General features: G+C 30.4%; 1 protein-coding gene and 1 pseudogene across 1 annotated transcript; one reads left to right on the plus strand and one right to left on the minus strand.

The window, feature by feature from the left end:
* Positions 1-9,247: 9,247 nt before the first annotated feature.
* On the minus strand, positions 9,248-10,782 carry LOC111308206 (cytokinin riboside 5'-monophosphate phosphoribohydrolase LOG5-like). Its single transcript, XM_022906522.1, has 7 exons — positions 10,558-10,782; positions 10,349-10,446; positions 10,200-10,230; positions 9,980-10,079; positions 9,805-9,875; positions 9,569-9,712; positions 9,248-9,370 (listed from the first exon to the last, which is right to left on the minus strand). The coding sequence occupies exons 1-7, from the start codon at positions 10,675-10,677 to the stop codon at positions 9,248-9,250; spliced, it is 687 nt and encodes a 228-aa protein (XP_022762257.1). The 5' UTR covers positions 10,678-10,782.
* A 6,719-nt stretch (positions 10,783-17,501) lies between these two features.
* LOC149519870 (uncharacterized) lies at positions 17,502-19,852 on the plus strand (annotated as a pseudogene).
* Positions 19,853-20,306: the final 454 nt, after the last annotated feature.

The following is a 20,306-nucleotide window of genomic DNA, read 5'->3' on the forward strand; positions in this document are numbered from 1 at the left end:
TTGGGTAGATATTTATAAGGATGGTCGATAAACGTTGCTGATTTATAAATCTTTTGGACAAGTGGTGAACAGGAGGGAAAAGACCAAGTCATCACCAAAATTTGAAATATCTGCAGAAAGGGAAGCTGAGGTCTTTCACAAATGGTGGAACCCACACGGTTAAACACAACAAAGTCACCAGTGACTAATCCTGTGAGGCTGTGTGCGGTGGACAAGGACTGATATCTGAGTTCTTGGCTTGACCTCTTTTTCTTTTGTTTCTGGACTTTACTTGGAAATTCCATGGCAATGCCTGGTTTTTCCAACAAATATCTGTCACATAATTTGATCTTTGAACAAATGAACTGAGATTTTCGTATGCATTCAAGTTTCAAAGAGAAATGAAGAGTCATCTGGTCGTTTAGTCTTTTCAATCTTGTAATTAGCTTTATTTGAATCGGTCATAATAACTAATTCCCATGCTGCTACTACTCTTTACCATCCAACATTAGAATTCCATTTTTTCCTTCTAGTAAAAAATAATGCAGGATCTTGAGCTTTGGAGTTTTGGAGACCTATGCATTGTTCAGTACTTCACCTACTTAAGCCAATACTGACAAGTTTTCAATACAACAGAATTGTTCTGCATGCTTCCGCTGCCTATGGTTTTTTTCCAATTTTTTTTGGAATATATTTTTTAATTTAAGATTCTCAGAATTTGAATCTTAATTATTAAAATTCAAAATTCAATATTTTATACCAAAAAAAATTTAGAGCTAGTAATCCTACAACAACCATTCATTAATACTGTATTACTGTAAAGTATTGATAGGACTACAATTTAATTAAACGGTTATATCTAAATATTTGGTTCCATATATGTTTTTTTTTCTTCCAACAGTTTGTGCAAACCCTTCAATTCAAATTTCTTTTCTCCATGGCATATTATTTTGTACACAAAATCTAATTTCTTCCATCTTTTTCTCAATTATATATGTTAAGTAAATAAAAACATGCTACTTGTCTTATCATTTTTTTTCAAATTTTTATATTACTTAAAATAACATATATTTATTAGATAAATTTAAAGTTGAGTCAATCAATTTACAATAAATCAACTGATTCATAGATGAAATGTTGCATTCAAATCAATAATTACACAAATACAAATATTTGAGACAAAAATAGAGCAACGAATAACACTTTTAAAATTTTTATAAAAAAAAATTATTCATTATACTATTATTGATTTGATAATAATATTTTATGTATGAATTTATTGACTTACCCATAAATAATTAAATTTTAAAATTTAAATTTATCCAATAATCACTACAAAATTTTGAACAAAAAAGTTAGTAAAATATGAACCTCCAGATGAAAAAACGCGTTAGCCGTAATTTCATGGGTCGGCATATGTTGTAAGAATGAATGAGATAACATGTGGTAGCATGATTATGGAACAATTACCTCAAAAAAGAAAAATTACAAAATTGTTGACTTGACGACGACCCAATGAGCAATGGAATTTAAATCCTTGAAAGAGGATTTGTATGTTCATTTGCGGTGGGTCAATCAATTACTTTATATATATATATAAAATAAATTTCACTACTTGGTAAAAAACAAAGACTTCAAATTTTTTTTTTATTGGTTCAAGATGTCAATTCAAAAGCAACAACGCGTTTTGAGCATATTTTGTCTGATATATTATATTGAAGTTTATTTTTTTTAATAATTTATTTATTAAATTTCCGGTTTAAACGTGAAAATGAGTTTCGTGGTTTCGATGGATGCTTTGACTTGGAAGTCTTTGCTCACCGAGAACCCAACAAGTCTAGCTTTCTTGTCCAAATGATGATCGTAAATGTGTCTATTAATATTTTTAAATGATAAATTTTTATATAATTTTTTTAATTATGATTAATTAATTATAATATTATAATAAAAAATTATAATTGATATGTGTCTATTAATATAATATACTAAGTACTTAAAATTAATGATTTGATTCAGACAAAGCGGTTGATGATGAGAATACTTCTCTTTTATTGCCAATTAAAACTAATGAATTTTTGTCAAAATATTTTGAAAATAAAATACTAACTCATCAAATTAATCTAAGAAAATAATTTTTTAAGAATGTTAAAACAAATTAAATCCAAATAAAATATGGAGATTTCCTTAATTATGTTATAAAAAATAATGATATTGTGAATATGACATTGGTTTATTAGCAAAAAGAAATTTTAAAATCTTGAGATTTTAGATTCAAATTTTATTGTCTCTGAATTTAATTATTTAATTAAATTATAATTTATAATTTAATTATTTGATGATGTAATAATTGATTATTTAATTAATTATATAAATATAATACTTTATTATAAATTTAACTAAACAAATAATGATATTGATAAGAGCCTTGCTTTGATTAATGCAAGTTCTCATTTTTTTGTTCATTTTTATATTTCAAAATTATATTTTTTTTGTTAAACACTTTAAATTTTTTATATTTCAAAGTTATTTTAATTATTTTTTTGGTATTAGAAATAATAAAACATTAAATTTATAAAAAATAAAAATTAATTATATATATTAAAATAAAAAAGTTTTTCTTAAAATTTGAGATTTGTTACAAAGAGAATAATAATTTATTGAAAAAATGACCTTGTTCTTATTCGATCTTAGAATAAATAAATTAATTAGGGGATGGATGGTGGTTTAAATTGATGAGCAGCGGCAGTTGCAAGCAAACAAAGGTAGCTTTCGCAGCAATTTCCAAGAATTTTCTAAAGTTTTGGCGATGATCAGAAGAAACTCATCTTTAATACTTTTCCCAGGAAAGGGTCACTGATTGGTACGGAAAACACGGTTTCACTTTTCTTCAAGACCTACTCTAACCAAATTCAGTTTAATATACTAATATTATTGTAACAAATTATTTGATATTTTAATTTTATAAGTAAAATTTTATAATTAATATAAAATTTATTTTTTATCTTTAATATATTATAAATAATACGTGTCATTCTAGTAATACTTTATTAAAATTTTATTATTAGTTACAAATGAACATAATATTTTCAAAATAGTTAAACTACTGTCTCGTCCTTTTACTTTGGTAGATTGTTCCAAAATCATATTTTGATTGTTGCAAGGCCTAAGCTTAATATTTTATACGTCATTAGAAGAATTTTTAAAATTTAAATTAATATTATAATATTATAATATATTTTTTATTTGTCATACAAATTTATTATTTTAAAAAAATATCATAATGAAATATATGGTAACTTTAAACTTATTAATCACGTATTAAATGATTTTCATAAAAATGTAATTTGACATTAAATTAAATTAATTTATTGTTGTTTTGATAGTAGGCAAGTAAATAGAAAATAAATATTTTTTCAATAATAGAGTTGGAGAATATATTAAAAAAGTATGTAAAATTCCGTCTCTCACTCTATTTTTTTTTTTTTTTATTTTGCCTGTCTCTTTTCGCCCATGACTACTACATTGACGTTCATCATCAATGAGAATTTCGGGCAGGAAACGATCATGGGCCCCCCCGAGACTGAAATTGCAATGGCCATGGCCATGGCCTTTTCTGGATGATGCTAAATGGAAGCTAAAATTCAGGCGAAAATTAGGTTCCCCAATAATTTTAATTTTCCACCAATTTCACATGGGCATGGTGATTGCATTAGAACTTTTTGAAACCCTTGATTGTTATTGTCTTGCCAAATTTTGCGGTTGTCGTAGAGCTGGAAAGTTTTGAAATAAATTTTCTATGTAATTTTTAAAAAATTTTAATATATTTATATAATTAATTAAATAATCAATTATTATATCATAATCAATTAATAAATTATAATATAACTAAACAATCAAATTCATACATAATAAAATTTAAATGTATAAACTCAAATTTTTAAAATCTCTTCTTTATCATTAAACCAAAATCTCTGAAACCAAAATATTACCAAAAAAAAAAAAAAAATTCATTTTGGTCTTCTCGTTGAGGTTTCGGTGCGAATGAAAATACGCTACATTTAAAACATTGGCAAATACAACCGAAATGAGAGAAGACAATATCTTGTTATTATATATATCATACTATCGTATATGTCGGTAAAGAATTACAATATAATTTTTCCTCCATCAAATATAGTAGAATGAACATGCTGCTAAGTGTCGACCATGGGAATTAACTTGGATGAATGGTCTTCCTTGCCATTGTGATTGAACTTGAAATTTTTTTTCTGGGGAACTTTTGAATAAAGACTTGCTGAACGAGGATTGCCCTTGAAAATTGACCTACCAGAAGGATTGATGAAATACAAAGACCAATCTTTTTGTAAAGCTTTAAATATGAATTAGTCTTATAGTCATATGTTCATACAACTCAATGTGTTTTACTTAATAAATTTGAAGTATAATTTTAATTTAGTTTATTAACAAATAATTTTGAATTTAAATTTTAATATTGATAATTTTTTTTTATTTTTAAATCACGATATCTTTTATAAAGCAAAAGTATGGTACTAAATAAGAAGAATCACTATAAATTTTTTCATCAAAGAAATATTTTAACATTTAAAATTTGAGACTTGAATCGAATTTCAAATGGTCAATGTAAAAAGGAGTTATCTTTCAACGACTCAAAATTTTTATCGTTTTTTTAATATATAAAAAGCAAACTATAGCCTTTGAGTTTAGACTAGTGGCCACTTACCCCGTGAAATGGGTAAGAGACTCCGAGACATAGACCAAGATTTAAATCTGTCCCATTGTTGTTTTTTGTTTTTTTTTTTATATTTAAAAAAAATATATAGAAGAAGAAAAGACCTTGAATATTCTTTATGTTTAGTTTAAACGGTGTCAAAGGAACAATTCAGTTTAGAAAAAAAAAAAAAAAAAAAAAAGGAAAAGACCGATGTTGTTGGACCTAAAATATTTTATTTACTTACGTAATGGGCTCCTGTTCCAATTTGAAGCCCAATTAACAAAGCTGGCTTAAAAGAAAATGGCATTGTTTTCTGTAGCAGCACCTTAGCCCAATATAGCAGGCTAAAAGGATATTGGCTTTGAAATATTGAACATCACCAATCAAGACCCAAGTAAAAAATATAAATGAAAAAATGAAAAACCAAAATGGTAGAATGAACAGATGTCATAAACCTGGCAGCTAGTGAGTTTGATTGTTGACAATTGCTTGCTATTCAAACAAGAAGTAGAGAGTTCGAATTGAACCAAATTGAATAGTCTATTAACAAGATTGGATCATGTGTATGCTGGAAACAAATGTGAAATGTGTAGGTAAGGTTGTGATGGTGGGGAATTAGAAGAAGTAGAATCATAGGCATAGGCCATCTATGTAGCTCACATCAGCATCAGCTACATTCTGGTTTCAATTTGACAATTTATATATATATTTGCTCCCAAACTATTTGAGCATCAGCTGTTTTGGGTGTTCAGGGACTCAGTACTTGGGGCAGCAGCGGACCCTCCCCACCCCACCTTGACCACATTGCTTTTTCAGTGGGACTTTGGCCTTTTGGATGTTCAATCCTTGATCAAATAATAATTTGATCTTGCTTCATATATGATTTGTACCAGACTAATAATGACAGTCATTTCCCTTATTTTCCGTCTCTCATGCAATTTTTCCCCACATGAGGAATTTATTTGATCATTTGTATTTCATGTTTCGAATGAATATGAAACACCTCGAAATAAATAATTTTTCAGTTTTTAGAGGGTTTGGATTATTTTTAGATTTAAAAGATAAATTGATTTTTTTTCATTGAAGACTCTTAGCAAATAATTAAAAGTATTTTTAGCATTTAAATTGATTTAATATATAATATTATATTAATTTGATTATATTATTATACTATTTTATAAATTTTTTATTTTTTATTTATAAATAGAGTTATTTAAGTATTATCAATTTTATCTTTTTTTTTCTCATTTTTATTTTCTTCTCATTTTGATTTTTTTAATCTTGACTTTTAATTTAAACGTTAGCGTATAAAAGCAAAAAATAATTTTTATTTTTAGTTTAACCATTCTTTTTTTTATATATAATTTTAAAATTTTGATACTCAGGAAACTCAATGAATACGGAGACTTTGTTTGTTTCCCTATTTCTATGAAATGAGAATCATGGTCCCCACATTCCAGCCTTCGAGTTGATGAAAAACAGCTATCACAGTATCGCAGTGTTTCCTTTTAGACAAACTTTTAAGGGCGGCCATCAATCTTTCTGTATCATCATTGCTTTCGCCTTCCGCCAAAGGAAAGGACCAGAACAGCACAAAGGCAAAAAAAAAAGGCACACAGAAACTGCAAAATCTAAAATCGGTCCCCAATTGTTGTCACGTTGCCTCATAACCTGAACGCGATGATAACATGTTTCTTCTGGTGAACCAATGCTCCAATGGTTTTGTACTATTTTCTTGCTTGGCCCCAGGCAGATAGGGCATTACTCTTCCTCTGATTATTAATATCATGTCTAATGAATTACTAGCTCTATGTCCATCGTATGAAACTCTTTTAATATGCGCCTGCTTAATAAGTTTTTGGAAAAAAAAGGGATTAATATGATTATTAAGTAAAGACGAGAAAAAAACAATGGCAGCCATGGGAAATATGAAAACAAAGTTAGGATTATGTTAGGCTCAGATTATGAGTTTATATAAAGGCTTAATTTGCATCTTTTAATTTATCCGATTATTATTGAGAAAAAAAGATTATGCATTAATTTAATTTAATTGATTTATATAATTATTTTAAAAATTGGTGTTCAAAAAATTTAAGATTCAAATATCCTTATCTAAAATCTATTTTTTTTTTTCAAAATTCTGATCTCTTTTGTATAAAAAAAAAAAAAAGAAGATAGGAAGCCCAAAATGATTAATTAAATAATTACTAATAAACTTGAACAAATAATTGATGAACTAATTATTGAGGTTTTTAAAATATTTAAAAAAATGCTCGAACTATTACATTTTTTAAATAAATTTTTATATCTTTATTAATATAAATAAGTTTTTATTTTTTGATTTGTATTTAAATAAAATTTTATTTCTAATGAAAGATTTTTTTATGTTAAATACTTATTTAAATATAAATTAAAAGTTATTTAGATACAATTTAAAGGTTAAAAATTTATTTAAATATAACAAAATTATAAAAAAATATCTAAATAAAATAATAAAGTTTAAGAGTTTTTTATTATTATTTTAACCTTACTATAAAAACAAATAAATTAATAACACCATAAACCTGAGAGTCCATTTCTACAACCTAAAAGTTCTACTAAAATGGTAAAATCAGAGGGAAAAAAAAAAGGCATCCGCAGTTAAATTCTCTCAAATTAAAAAAAAAAAAAAGAGTTGACTTTGCCATTAAAAGGAAAAAAAAAAATATTCGTTGATTATCTTTTGAATCAGTATACAGTTAAAGTTGATATTTAAAAATTATAAATTTAAAAAAATTTAAAATTATAATATTTTATTCAATTAAATATGTATTAAGATAAGAAAATTTAAAAGTAGATTAAAAATTAAAAAAGAAAAAGAGAAAAAATACCCACCGTTCATCAATTAGATTGCAATAAATATACTTGAGAAATCGACTATCATGGACTAGCTTCCTTAATTAGAGTTGCACTATTCGTTGTAAAAACTATGCATAGAAAACCATGATTTTGCACCAATCAATCATTCGTACAAACAATCAGAAACATTATAGAAGAATAAATCATTCAACATAGTTCAGTACTTACGTCCAACGATAAGATAAAAAAATCCATTAAATGTAAAAAATTACAAACTTATAAAATAAATCAATATATGATCATTTTATAAGATTTTCGCTCGATGTCTCATTCATATTTATAAACACTCATTTTTTTTTTAATCTCGTAAAATATCTACACATTAAACATTTAAATATATATATCTATAAATATTTTTAATCTCTTTTAATCTCATAAGATATATATGTCATAAAATTTTATAATGTTTATTATATTTTTATCCCATACTTAAGATTTTTATTATTTATAAGCTTTCTAATTTACCCATCAAAACTTCTTTCCTTAAGATTCTTGCTTTTCAAATCTTCTTATCTCTTGAATAATATCTAATCAATTCTATGAAAATTTTCAAACAAATGTTATATCAAAATATTAAATCTTCTTATCTTTTGAGTAATATCTAATCAATTTTTTAAAATATCTCAAACAAATCTTATATCAAAATCAAATCTTTTGATTTAAATCAATATTTTCATCAAAACTACACATAAGAAAAAAAAACATATAGTTCTAGCAAAGTCTCATCCGGGCCAAAGGCTAAGAAACTCATCTCATCCTTAAACATTTGTTAAAGTTTACAAGTTATTATAAAAGCAAACACATTTAAATTATATGTAGATAACATTAGGCAAAAGGCAAGTCAATTTGACATTCCACTGAAAGAAATTAGGTTTTGTTTTGCTAGGTGATCATAATTAGTATTTCTTAATTTTATTTTTCTAACTATCATTGTCCATCCTCTCTTTCTCACCACAGTTTTTTTACAGCAGTAAAAAAAAGAAAAAGCCTTCGGTGTCCAGCTACAATTCAGAACCCCTGTGACCTGTCCCAGCAAATGAGCTGGAGGAGACTAGCAGTAATGTACTCTGATAGTAACTTGGCCACAAAGCGAGTACCCTAACCCAACTAAACAAAAAATTTTCAAAAAGGAGGCCACATATTCCCCAGTTGGAGGGCTTCATCAAAGGATAGTTCCTCAAGATCACAACCTCAATTTCAACTTTTAAGGTCATCAATGGATGCAAATGCATAAATCATCACTCACCATGACAGTACCTTAAAATACTGGCAGAACATAAAGAGAAAAAGTTGTAGATAGTATTTCTAGATAATTCTAGGTACATACATAATAAAGCTGCTATTTTTTTGGATTTTGCTTCTTGTTCTTTCTATAGTATTTGTACATAATTCTAGATACCAAAATGCGAGCTTAAATGCAAAAATAAATGAGCTTAGCTTCCATCTTTGAATACCAAAAAAAACCCACTTTTTGTCACAGTCTTCTCTTCTTCTTCTCGACATTCAAACCTTACCAGATCATTGTGGTATGGTTGGAATTTGACCCAAAATCAGAGTAAAAAGCTAAGAGCCTAAACCACCTCTACCCCCCCCCCCCTTTTTTTTTTTTTCTATCTTATTCCATTTTCACGCTCTCCTTTATAGAGCGATCTCAGTCTGCAAAGAAGTGGCACTGAACCCCACCTGTTGCGGGGCTTGTTGCTGCTGCTCAACTTCCCAACTTGCCTTGGCCACGACTCCATCATGCACAGGCACGTACTCCTAATCAAAACAAAACAGTGCTATCATTTACAAGCAAACAAGACACAAGAAACTAAGACACCAAGGTAGGCATCTGAGAAAGATTCTTTTTCTAAACCTCCAGATTGTCTATTCCATATATGGGCCTCATATTGTTAGTGCGTAAACAAACGTTTGATGACAAAAATGAACCAATCCCAGTTGTAGGCAATAACCCACCTCAAGCTTCTGGACCAGTTCTTTGGCATTTGGTGCAGAGACAATGATGTGGCGTTGGGAAGGTTTGATAAAGCCATCATCCACGGCTTTGTCGATGAAAGTCAGTAGATAATTATAATAGCCATCAACATTAAGCAAACCCACCTGCACATTTTTGGAAACAAAAGTTAGGTTTCAAAAGAGATGACCCAGAATACTGATAGTTGAAACAAAAATATTTTGCAAATATTGCTTACAGGCTTGTCATGGATACCCAGCTGAGCCCAAGTTATCACTTCCAATAACTCCTCCAAAGTTCCATACCCACCTGAAACCCAACAGGACAGCAAAATTAGCACTCTATAGATATATGTATTGTGGAACAGAAAGGGCAAAGAGTCGATTGCATATTGTATTTAAGAGAGATGGGACCTGGTAGGGCAATAAAACAATCAGAGTGGCGGGCCATTTCTGCCTTTCTTTGGTGCATGTCGGCTACTGGCCTCACTTCCCCAACCGTTTCACCAGTTATCTGTTGCTCCACATCCAAGAGACATTCTCAAAACAATATCATTGAAAAGCTAGTGACTTAAATCTCAAAAGGAAATGAAAAAGGCCAAAAAATTTGAAAACAGAAGAGTTTGATTTGCACCTCTTTGCTCATCAGAGTTCTAGGAATGATCCTGTTTACAAAATCTGATGGTCAATAATTGGAACACAGAATACCCAGAAAAATGATAACACATTTACCAAAACCAATAAACTGAATAGAATAGTTTTGATGATGACTCATGTCTGTACCCAAGAACATTCCCTCCAGCATGGTGAACAGCTTGTGAAACCAAACCCATCAATCCAATACTCCCTCCTCCATAAACAAGGTCCAATCTTCTTGCCACCTTTCAAAAACAACACAAAAACCCCTTAAACTAACATAAAAAAGAACCAAAATTTTGAAAAAGAGCTAGGCTTTAGAGAGTTAATTATGTATGAGATGTTTGCGTGTTTACCAATTCTTGAGCTAATTCAACTGCAGCATCTCTGTAACATTTCCTCTTACCAGTACTACTTCCACAAAACACACATACCCTCTTGAATCTTGATTTTACAACTTTCCCTTCCACATCCATTTCCACAGATTCTTGTCAAGTTTCCCTTGTATGCTTAATCTTATACAAAGGTGGGCTCAGAGAGATAGATGTTTGTGTTAAGCACTCTCCTTTGCTTCACTTTGGACGAAGTAGATTGAAACAGGGCCCTATTTATAGACTCCCAAGTCCCACCAAAGAATATTGACTCTTCTTATTAAATTGAGTTATTTTTTAAAACTAAATATACTGTTTTAAAATTTTAATGTTATGTATAAAATAAAACAAATTGAAAACCCATATTATAAAAAATAAAATAATGGAAAAAGTAAGGACATTAACAGATATATAGAAGACAAAAAAGGCAAAAAGGCCATGGACAGAATATGGAAAGCGATGTTCATGCTATAGTATCCACTTTACCAAAACCACGTGTCTCAACATGATGCTAGAAACATGAAAATTTCGTGCAATACTGTAACAAGATCTTTGTCCAGTGGAATATTGGAACATGATTCTAGTTAATATATTTCAAAGAGTTGATTTTTCATTTAATTAGAAAAAAAAAAAAAAGAGAGAAAGAAAGAGAAGAAGGAAGAATCAGATTAAGAGAATACGCGTGAGGTTATGACATGTCTGATGATTGGTTTCTGATGATTCTGATAAGTTCATCATAAATCATTAACCAGAGGGCAGACACAGAGAAAGAGAGAGAGAGAGAGAGCTAGGTTTGTATGTAATTGCAGCTATGCTGTTTTTCATTCCCAAAGAGCCAAAAAGCCGATTTTGCTGCTACCATCATTTAATTTTTCCCACACACTGAAGCAAAAGCAATGCTCCCTCCGTCAAGTAAACGCTCTTTCAGGATAAAAAGTTCAGGGCTTTAAGCATTTCCCTCGAAGCTTTATTATCAAAAGCAGCTTCCCTTACCCAAGTAATGCAAAAGACCCCTTTCAGAATTTTAAAAAAAAAATGGTTACAATCTACAAATTCTTCTTACACAAAAATTAACTTCTCATTTCTGAAACAAAAAAGTTAAAAATTATATCAACGGAACAGAGAGTAGCACAAATAACATTCAGTGCATTAAATTGGATTACATCATGATGATGTACTATATTGATCATGTGGAAATTGTAATGGAAGCTCTTGCTCACTTAACATCGATCTGTTGGTTATTCACCCTTTAGCAGTACAGGTTAATTAATAAAGTTTCTTCTCACTTTTGTTTTAATTGCCATATGAGCATGACAAATCAAAGATTTGACTCCACAACACAGTTTTGCCATTTCATTATCATCAACAGTTTTATCCCCATTCCTACATTTGTCAGCTTCAACTTTCACACAATACTCAACCAGTTTCAAGTCTTATTACTATATCTCCAACATCCACTACAGTTTTGTTACTTATCTACACTTCCCCAGAGAGGTTGCCAGCCAGTCCAGGCCCCCACGAACTAAAGTGGCCAGTGCCAGACAAAGACAAACCCTGGCTCCTTAAAAAAAAAAAAAAGAAATTGAAATTTCTTGCTTTTGAAATGTTATAATTTCCATTAATTTGGTTCCTTACTAGACTTGCATGTGCTTGGGAACATGGAAATGTTACTCTAGTAGAAAAGAACTAGAAAGAGTTGCAATCAAATTCTAGTTATTAGTATTGTTGTTGGGGATATGTGAGGTGGGTGGGAAAATTTGGGAGAGTTTTGGGTCATCCATTTTCTTCAGGGTCTGTGGTGGAGATCAGGCTATGGCCATTGGCCATTAGGACCCTTCTCTTCTCCTCTCGTCTAGCACGTTCATAGTTAATGCTTCTGACTTTTCTTCTGCTACATTAATTAAGGAATGTTTTAAGCAACGTGTTATCAGGGACATGGCATCCACTTCCTCCTTAAATCTAATGGTCTTAAAAGTCTAATCCCATCTCTTTGCCATTATGAATTGAATAAGCAATTTTTTTAATCGCTTCATTATTATTTATTATTGGTAAATCTAATAGTAATTTTAAATATAATGCAGTGATATCAACATAATAAGATGTAGGCACAAAAAAAACTAAACCAAATTCAAATCAAATAATAATTCTTGAATGAACGAACAAACAAATATCTCTAATAAGTGGTCTTGATGTATATAATTTCCAGCCATGTTAATTTTTTTTTTCATTTTCTGACATGAGCTTAGAAACAGTGCAAAAAAAATTCATTGATCGATATCGTACTCATAATAGTGTCGTATATTACCTAAGCAAGTATTCTGTTTCATCTTTCTTAAGCTTCAATAATGTAGAAAAATGATGAAAAAAAAAAAAAAAGACACCAAAGAGCATGTGAGAAGAAGCAGAGTGAAAAGAACAACTCAAACCATGCACATATTTGCATGCCTTAAGTCTACTCAAATTGTGTGTACTAGTCTAGAATTAAACATGTTGCTACTACTACTATAATTTGCTCACCTAAACAACCAGTTCTTAATTAATTATTATAGTTTATATATATTCTTTTTTATTCAAAGATTAATTGAGAGGAATTGAATCTTCCATCTTAAAAAAAAAAAAAAAAAAAAAAACCATGCGCGAGAGACTAACGTAATAGTGAAAGCTATAAATGCAATAACAGTTTTCGGTAAAAGAAGCTTATTCTCTTGCCTCTTTAGGTTTGGGGAAATATATATTTCGTTGAGGTGTTATTTATTAAGATAATTTTAAATAAAAAGAAAAATGTAACTTTTTTTTTCATTGTTTCTTTTATTCAAGATTTTTTTTTTCTAATTATAACATAACGAGAATTGAATTAATTTTAAAATTATATTTAATTACTATCAAATTCAAGTACATCTTAAATATTAATTTTAAATATTTTAAACTTATATTTAGTTTCATTATGTATTAATTTTACGATGAGTGCATTATGTTATTTTATTTAAAATAAATTAATCACCATTATTTAAAAAATTCAATGATAAAGAAATTGATTAAAATAAATTAAAAAGAAATAAAAAATGGTATTTTAAATACTTAAAATAAACATTGAACAATTATTAATTTGATTAATGAAATTACTTTTTCAAGAGAAATAAAATATGTCTTTCAAACCAACAAAGATAAAATTACTTTCAATAACGTCCATGGATGATAATTATATATATATATATATATTTTCTCCTTTCTTTCCCTCATTTTTTTTTCCATTTTTTAAACTTTAATCAATTTCTTTATCACTAAAGCATTTTGTAAATAATGGTAATGAATTTATTTTTTTTTAAATTGAAATAAATTAATGTTTAAGTTTAAAATATTTAACATTTACTTGAACAAAAATAAATTTTAATTAGAATTTAATTTTATAATAAATAAAGATAATTTTAAAACTTTTTAACTTCTCATTATTTAATAGTTTAAAAAGTTTTGAATAAAAAAGAATGAAAAAATAAAAATAAATAAAGAAACAAATGATTAATATTTAATGAAGGATATATTTATTTTTTAAAATTAAAAGAAAATAGGTGTATTAATTTTTAATCAAAATTTAAGGAACTAATCAAAATAAAAATGCGTATATGCATATTCCCACTTAGCACTAAGCATCAAGAACAAAATTGGCTTCATACTATTGGAATCCAACCTTTTTTTTTTTTTGGATAGAGGATCCAATTGTTTAGTATCATTATTTTTTTGAAAGGAAGAAATCAAACTAAAAGCTCATGCCGTTTAAAAGAAAATATATCCCATTTATGTAGGCTAAGAAAATATAGATGCTGTCGTTTTGTGCCATTATCCATTGCCTTTACTAATAATTATTTACTTATTACTCTTCTAGGAACACCAATTCTTTTCTACTTTGCTTGATTCCCCTCTCAATTGGAAGTTCCTTTTGTCCTTTTTCCTGTTTTTACCATTTCACTCCTAATCTCTTCTGTCATGGGCAAAAATGTTAAGGGGTAATCTAGGCCTAAAACATGATACAATAGACTTCGTGTTCCACATGAATGGAGAGAAGTGTAGTTGTCACGGGTCGAGACTTAGGTTTCAAACTCGCACGGCTCTGAGACTTAGACATTCACTCATTAGGCGTCTCAAATCAGTCAGATCATCACGGTTCACACCCTTATGAGGTATTGTCCACTCTGACCTCTTGACCCTCTGACCTCACGATTTTATCCTACAAAAAGTGCCTCTCAAGGAAGAGGTGGTGTGAACCTTTTTATATCCCAGTGACCCTCCTATTATGTTTAATGTGGGATTCAGGACTCCTCCTTAGGTCCGTGATATTCTCCCCCACCCAACCTCGTGACACTTTCGTCACGGAAGCTGGCCACTCTGCCTACCTCCCTCGAGACGCTTGGCGTGGATCGAACGGGTTAGGATTAGCTCTGATACCATTTATCACGGATCGAGACTTAAGCTCCGAACCCGTGCAGCTTCGGGACCCGAGCATTCACCCTCCCTCGAGGCACTTAGACACCATCAAATACTTCTGTTTTAATGAATACACAGCATATTCCAGCATTCTGCCTTGTTATCCTGTTTCTCTTTAACTTACGTAATCAGCCATTCCCATTGTTCTAGTGCCTGTACGCTTGTGTTTTAGGCTGACTTAGGCATAAAGGAGGAGATTCCAAGCCTAAGACCACACAGATTCTGAGTCTAAGGTCGGAGCCTGTGACAGTTGGTATCAGAGCCAACCTTAAACCGTTCGATACATGTCAAGCATCTCGAGAGAGGTAGGCAGGGTGGCCAACTTCCATGACGAGAGCGTCACGAGGTTGGGTGGAGAAGAATGTCACAGACCTAAGAAAGAGTCCTGAATCTCACATTGAACATAATAGGAAGGTCACTGAGATATAAAAAGGTTCACATAACCTCTTCTTTATGAGGTACTTTTTGTAGGACAAAACCACGAGATTAGGGGGAGTCAAAGCAGATAATACCTCACAAAGGTGCGAACTGTGATAAGAAGGCTGATCTGAGACGTCGGAAGGGTGAATGCCAGAGTCTCGAAGTTGCGCGGGTTCGAAGCTTAAGTCTCGACCCGTGACACAGTATTGTTGCGGTGACTGAAGAGGGTAATGCTATATTCTAAAACTAGAAAGAATTTCAATTGAAACATCTTTTTCTCTTCTTTCTCCATGAATATATAACAAAAATATTCATTGTTAGGGCCAGAAGTGAAGTTCTTTTCTTCGCCTCTAGGACTTGTCCACAATATTCATGTCACGTTTTACATGTTCTCCACCCTATATAGTTATATGTATCAATGGAGCAATGTTTTACTTGATCTTGTAGGGGTTTTCTGTACATTCTACAACTTTAATTCCTTGAAAATTTCCACCAGTTGCTTTTCTAAAATATATGTTTTGATCAGTCAAAATTTTCCCAGTTCAACAAAAAAAGCTTGTCTACTTGTACAGTTCGGAGTGGGGGCCCAGTCGAATTAGACCAGATATTGGTTGATTTAATTGCAAAGCAGAAGTGATGCTCTTTGCAAGTACGTATTACCATATATCATTCTGATTTCTCTGATAATTAATAGTCAAATAGGATGTCAACAGTTAAGTTATGACTTATGAGGCGATAAATTATTTTTCATATTTATTTTTGAATTTTTATAATATATTTATTTCTATTCTCAACAGATATTTTAATTTATTCCTATTTTTATTCATGCAGATATTTATAGATATAGGTAATCCTCATATCTATAATTTTTTTAAAAAAATAAAAAGGAAAATTTTTTTAGGTTTTCAATTTTTATCTTATATATTTATGTAATTTTTTTAATAAATATATATTAATATATCTTTTTAAATAAAAATATATTAATTCTAATTAATCTAAAATAATATTTTATATTATTTAATAAAAAATCTATTTATTAAATATATATTTAAAGTACAAGTACAATGTGGATATTATATTATCCGTTTCGATTTTCATATCCAATAAAAATTTAAAATTATATCAATTTTATTTTTATTCTCATAATATAATATTTATCTCTATCGTTATTCAAATAAAAAATTAACTTTTTTATTAAATAAGAATAAAATTAATATCGTTATACTCAAATTAGTGAAGACAAAGTGATAGGCTAATTGCTAACTGATTTTCCTCTCTCTCACTTTCTTTAGTTCAATTTTCACTTTTTGCATTGATTCATTATTTCCTTCATAAATTTTCTTTGCTCTCTCTCAGGGTGAGTTATAAGGATGTGAATGTACGAGGATGAATCTTTGTCCAATGATTTTTTATTTTTTTGCCACTTTTGATAATGCTTTATATCTATTTTTAAAGGAAATTGTCACATGATTTTTTTTTTTTTTTACAAAAGATGTTGTACCTATCATTAATTAACAGAGTTATTAATTCAAATATTGATATGAACATTCAATTAGAATTAATAAAAACTATAATAAAGGAACTTAAGCGAATTGTCTCTTTTTCTTTTAGAGCTATCAATTTTATAATTTACCATTGCAATAGTTTGGAGATAATTAACAGTATTTATACTGCTATAAAATTTGACTTAACCAAGCATATGTATGTTTTCTTAAATTTAGTTTGTATACGATGTAAATGCTTGGACAGTGTGTTTTTCGTCGATGATTTTAAGAATGCATACATATATTTGGCCTACAATTATTATTGTTATTACTTTTAATTAATTAGGAAATGCAAAATCAAGATTTGAGATCTAACTTGCCATTGATTTTTTTTTTTTTTTTGAATTTCAATGGAGATTTTAACTCGAGATTTTTAACTCTGGAACCGACTCCAATTGAATTAAGAGTTAATTGCTGATCCTTATTTTCTTATTTTACCTAAATTCTTTGAGTTGAACTATTATTATTATTATTATTATTATTATTTTGGATTTTTCAGTTGCTATCTCTCTAATCTATGTTGAGATCAAGAATTCAGTCATGAAGAGGATATTCTCAGAAATTGCTAAAAAATTTTGGAGTGAATGGGAGCTTCGTTTAATGGTTATTGTGAGTCTTATTCTCCAGTTTCTTCTAGTGTATTTCGCGGGGAAACGAAAGAATTACACAGGAAGATACGTACCAGCCATTGCAATCAGTGCATGGTTAATATATCTCTCAGCAGATTGGATGGCAACCCTTGTGCTGAGTACCCTTCTTAGTGGCAGCATGGAATTGAAAAATGATCTCATCGTCTTCTGGACGCCCATTCTTCTATGGCATCTCGGCAGCCCATACAATATTACAGCTTACTCCTTCGAAGACAATGAGCTATGGTTAAGACACTTTCTTGGGATGGTCTTCCAAATTGGACAGGCAATCTACATCTACGTCAGGTTTCGATCAAACACTATACTGAATGCTATGGCCTTCCCATTATTCATTGCTGGAGTTATCAAATATGCAGAAAGGATATGGGCTCTCAGATGCGCAAGCCAAAAACAGCTCATGAAATCCTTTTACTCAAGCTCGAATTCTAAAAATCCAAACGAGAATAACCTGAAAGAAATGATCCGAACAGGCCTTTTTGATCTTTCAAAGAAGAGGTATTTTATAGAAGATCCAAGCATTACAGCGGAGGTTAAATTTCTTCGGGAGGCAGATTCATCATTTGATGTTTTCAAACCTCTCTTTTCAGACCTTCCATTTCAGATTTCGCGAGAGTTCCATGCTGAAATGGTCTACCTGAAATCTAAAACTGGTGATGAGGCCTTCAATTTTGTGGGGATTGAACTTGAATTCCTTTATGATTTGCTCTACACCAAGAATCCCTTACTACATAGACGATATCCTGCGAGCCTAATTCTTCGCAGCATCTGCTTTTTCTCTGTTATTTCTGTACTATTTGCTTTCTCAGCTCTCCTTCATAAAATCAAGCGTTCCACAGTTGACACTGCCGTGACCTACTTGCTACTGTCAGGGGCTTTTTCTGGATATTTTCTCATTTTTTATACACTTTCGGTCTAAGTGGACAATGATGATGTACGCAATTCCTCGAGGCAAGTTGCAGAAATTGTACCATCGGCTTGTTGATCAAAGGTTACGTTCAATTAAGTCAAGGACGGGGATTCAAAAAATGGCGCAAAATGATCTGCTAGATTATTGTGTCAAAGCCAAGGCAAGCCAGTTTACTCGAGTCATAAACCTTATTGACACTGGCAACCTTTTGCAGAAGTTTTTGCATACCAAGTGGAAGCCAGTAGATACTGACTTGAAGGAATTCATTTATTGTCACCTAAATGATAAGCGTTCAAGGCACGAAAAGGAAGGTTTTAATCACGAGTATCTGGGCAAGTTGTTAGGAGAGAAAGGTGATAATGCAATCAAAGAGAAAAGTCCTACTCTTGAAGATGGGTCTTGGAAAATGGAATCGACAGATTTTATCCGTCGCATCTTTGTTTGGCATATTGCAACCACACTTGTTTGCTACGATGATGTTGACAAGCATCGAATAGGTGCATCCGGTTCAATCCACCAGATTGGCAAGTCTTTGTCTGATTACATGATGTATCTGGTATTGGTGCGTCCAAAAATGCTGCCAAATGGATTCGGTGAGATGGTAAACAAAGAAACTTACTCTCAAAGCCAGCGGATTTCTCCTCAAACGAAGAGGAAAAAAGACTTGAGGGTGTCCAAGAAAGAATTTGTTGCTGCACTAATACAGTTTAACCCTGACTTTCCTAAATTATCTGAACCTGGGGCCCTACTGGATGGGGGCAAGTTTGCCAACAAATTACAAAGTTTGGTAAGAGAACATAGGTGGGATGATGAGGAGAAGTGGAAATTGATCAGTGAGATATGGATGGAAATGATGGTTTATGCTGCTAGTCGTTGCACATGGGAAGAGCATGCTCAGCAATTGAGGCATGGTGGAGAGCTGCTTACTCACGTTTCTCTTCTTATGGCACATCTTGGTTTAAGTACCCTCGTCCACAGACTAGAAGAACCTTATGATGATATTTTCTAATTTACTCTTTTATTTATTTATTTATTTTGAGCATTTGACCTCCTTTTTATACTTCTTTGTCTTTTTTTTTTCTTCCCTTTTCAAATCATCAATGTAATTCAAGGCAGTAACTCAAAAGTTTGTTCAAACGCATTCGAATTTCAGCATGTAATTCAAACTACAAGGTTGTAATTAAACTTAAATAACTGTTAGAAAAAGGAATATTTATTATGGTGGAGTAGAAAAAATTATGTTAGACATCTTCAATAACAATCTGAGAAATAACAATGAAAAAGAAAAACAAACTATATATTCATTTTTTCAGTCTTCTAAATTATTCAAATTCACCCTGTGTTGAACAAATCAAACTTTGTGCAATAACAGAAGATCAACTGGCAATTAAGAACCTGTCATCTCCGATACCCATCATCTCAAGGAGAGCAACCTTCTTTTGCAATATCAGTGATTTGAAGTCCAGAATCATAAACAACTCCAGTTTTCCAGTCAGCTGGAAGCACGCTTTTAGCCCAAATCCACTTGCCATCAAACCCAGATGTTACCGCAATTCTAAATTGTAGGGCACCATTTTGAACTCTGCTCGTGAAATATTGCCCCATGGTTCCTGCTCATGAAATTCCAGTTTGAAGAGCTAACCTGGATTCATATATACTTGCAATAGACAGATATAACATCTGTGTAATGGTTACAAAGCTTAACATATTTAACATTTAATGTTTCAATTAATA

The sequence above is a fragment of the Durio zibethinus genome, chromosome 2 (assembly GCF_047325235.1).
Source record: "Durio zibethinus cultivar Kanyao isolate XHJ-2024 chromosome 2, ASM4732523v1, whole genome shotgun sequence".
Lineage (NCBI taxonomy): Eukaryota > Viridiplantae > Streptophyta > Magnoliopsida > Malvales > Malvaceae > Durio > Durio zibethinus.

Excerpts from the sequence above, each read along its gene's own strand:
- LOC111308206 (XM_022906522.1), bottom strand. The coding sequence starts at position 10,677 with ATGGATGTGGAAGGGAAAGTTGTAAAATCAAGATTCAAGAGGGTATGT. Across the intron at positions 9,713-9,804 it reads TGGGTATCCATGACAAGCCT|GTGGGTTTGCTTAATGTTGA; the intron begins GTAAGCAATATT and ends AAAAATGTGCAG. Across the intron at positions 9,371-9,568 it reads AACTGGTCCAGAAGCTTGAG|GAGTACGTGCCTGTGCATGA; the intron begins GTGGGTTATTGC and ends TGTTTTGATTAG.